General features: G+C 38.6%; 1 protein-coding gene across 1 annotated transcript; it reads left to right on the top strand.

Annotated features, from left to right (window-relative positions):
• Window positions 1-485: 485 nt before the first annotated feature.
• On the top strand, window positions 486-905 carry TRIADDRAFT_62780 (uncharacterized protein; the record flags this gene model as incomplete). The annotated part of the gene is made up of 1 exon (XM_002118733.1): window positions 486-905. The coding sequence occupies one exon, from the start codon at window positions 486-488 to the stop codon at window positions 903-905; it is 420 nt and encodes a 139-aa protein (XP_002118769.1).
• Between the last annotated feature and the right edge of the window lie 373 nt (window positions 906-1,278).

The following is a 1,278-nucleotide window of genomic DNA, read 5'->3' as shown; positions in this document are numbered from 1 at the left end:
AATCTTAGCTAATATGGTAGAACTGATGATAACTTGATGTTGTTTACTAATTATTGTCGATATATGACCATGTTATGTTAAATGGATTGTTTGACAGTATCGGTAATATGTAATAATGATTACTACGATTTAATAGAATAATCTCATGCTATCTCTTAGTCGTAATCATGTGTAATGAGGTATCGAAGTTATTTTTGTTATTGTTATGTTCGATTATCATCGAGCCTTATAAAAGTAAGTGCGCTGCGCAAAAGGCTCTAGTTGTTGTAGTTCTCCAGTTCGTAAGTCGTCTTTACGTAAAATAGAAGGGCGTTTAAGTCATAAGCTTGCTTAAGGACTTTTATCTTGCGTTTCCTTACCACAAACAATTCCGGTTTGTGACAATTGGTGGCAGCGGTGGGATTCGAAGAAAACCCAGTGCCTAGAAGAAAACTTTATGAAAGAGAAATTACAAAAGTTGACGTTCGAAAAAGAACAATTTGAAGATGACTGAAGCTACGCCACGCTCCAGTACAATTCATGCAAATACTGATGAGGAAGATAGAAGGTTCGAAGAATTTGAAAACCTATCAGTTGATGAATTGAAGACAGTTGCGAAACGTTTAGGAATTAATGTTGGAAACTCTAAACCAGCAATATTGATTAGGAAAATCGCAAAAAGGAACAAGAAGACGCCGAAGGGGCTGTCGGAGGAGAAATTCCTCAATCTGATTCACATGAACCAGAAGGGTCGCTTAGAGAAAGACGAACCCTCGAGGAACTCCTTAGACAATTGGTCGTCACGCAGCAGTATTTGGCATAGAACCAAGGTCATCGGAGGCCGAAAGAAATTAAGGTACCAAGGCTCACAGAGGACGAGGAGCTTGATGCCTGGCTTGCCATTTTTGAGAAAACGGCAACGGTAAATCGATGGCCAAAAGAAGAGTGGGGTGCACGTGTGGGGGCCCGTATTAATTGGTCCAGCGCTTGAAGCCTACAGAGATTTAACTCTTAATGAACAAGAAGATTTCGAGTTTGTTAAAGAAACCTTACTTCAAGCATATATAATTTCTCCTGATACATATGCGAAGAAATTCTTTGGATTAAGAAAAAAGGAAGGGCAATCCTATCCAGAATATGCCATGAAAAAAATGCATTATTTAAAAAGCTGGTTAGCTGCTAGCGATAAAGCTACAGAGGACACAATAATTATGGGTATCCAATATCAGAAATGGTCTTGGGCTAAAAATTACTCTTTATTAAGTAACATGTATCTGCAGAAAGTCAAATTGCGACGGC

The sequence above is a fragment of the Trichoplax adhaerens genome, genomic scaffold, assembly GCF_000150275.1.
Source record: "Trichoplax adhaerens TRIADscaffold_802 genomic scaffold, whole genome shotgun sequence".
In the NCBI taxonomy this organism is placed as follows: domain Eukaryota; kingdom Metazoa; phylum Placozoa; class Uniplacotomia; order Trichoplacea; family Trichoplacidae; genus Trichoplax; species Trichoplax adhaerens.
This window is presented reverse-complemented; position numbering and strand designations above follow the sequence as displayed.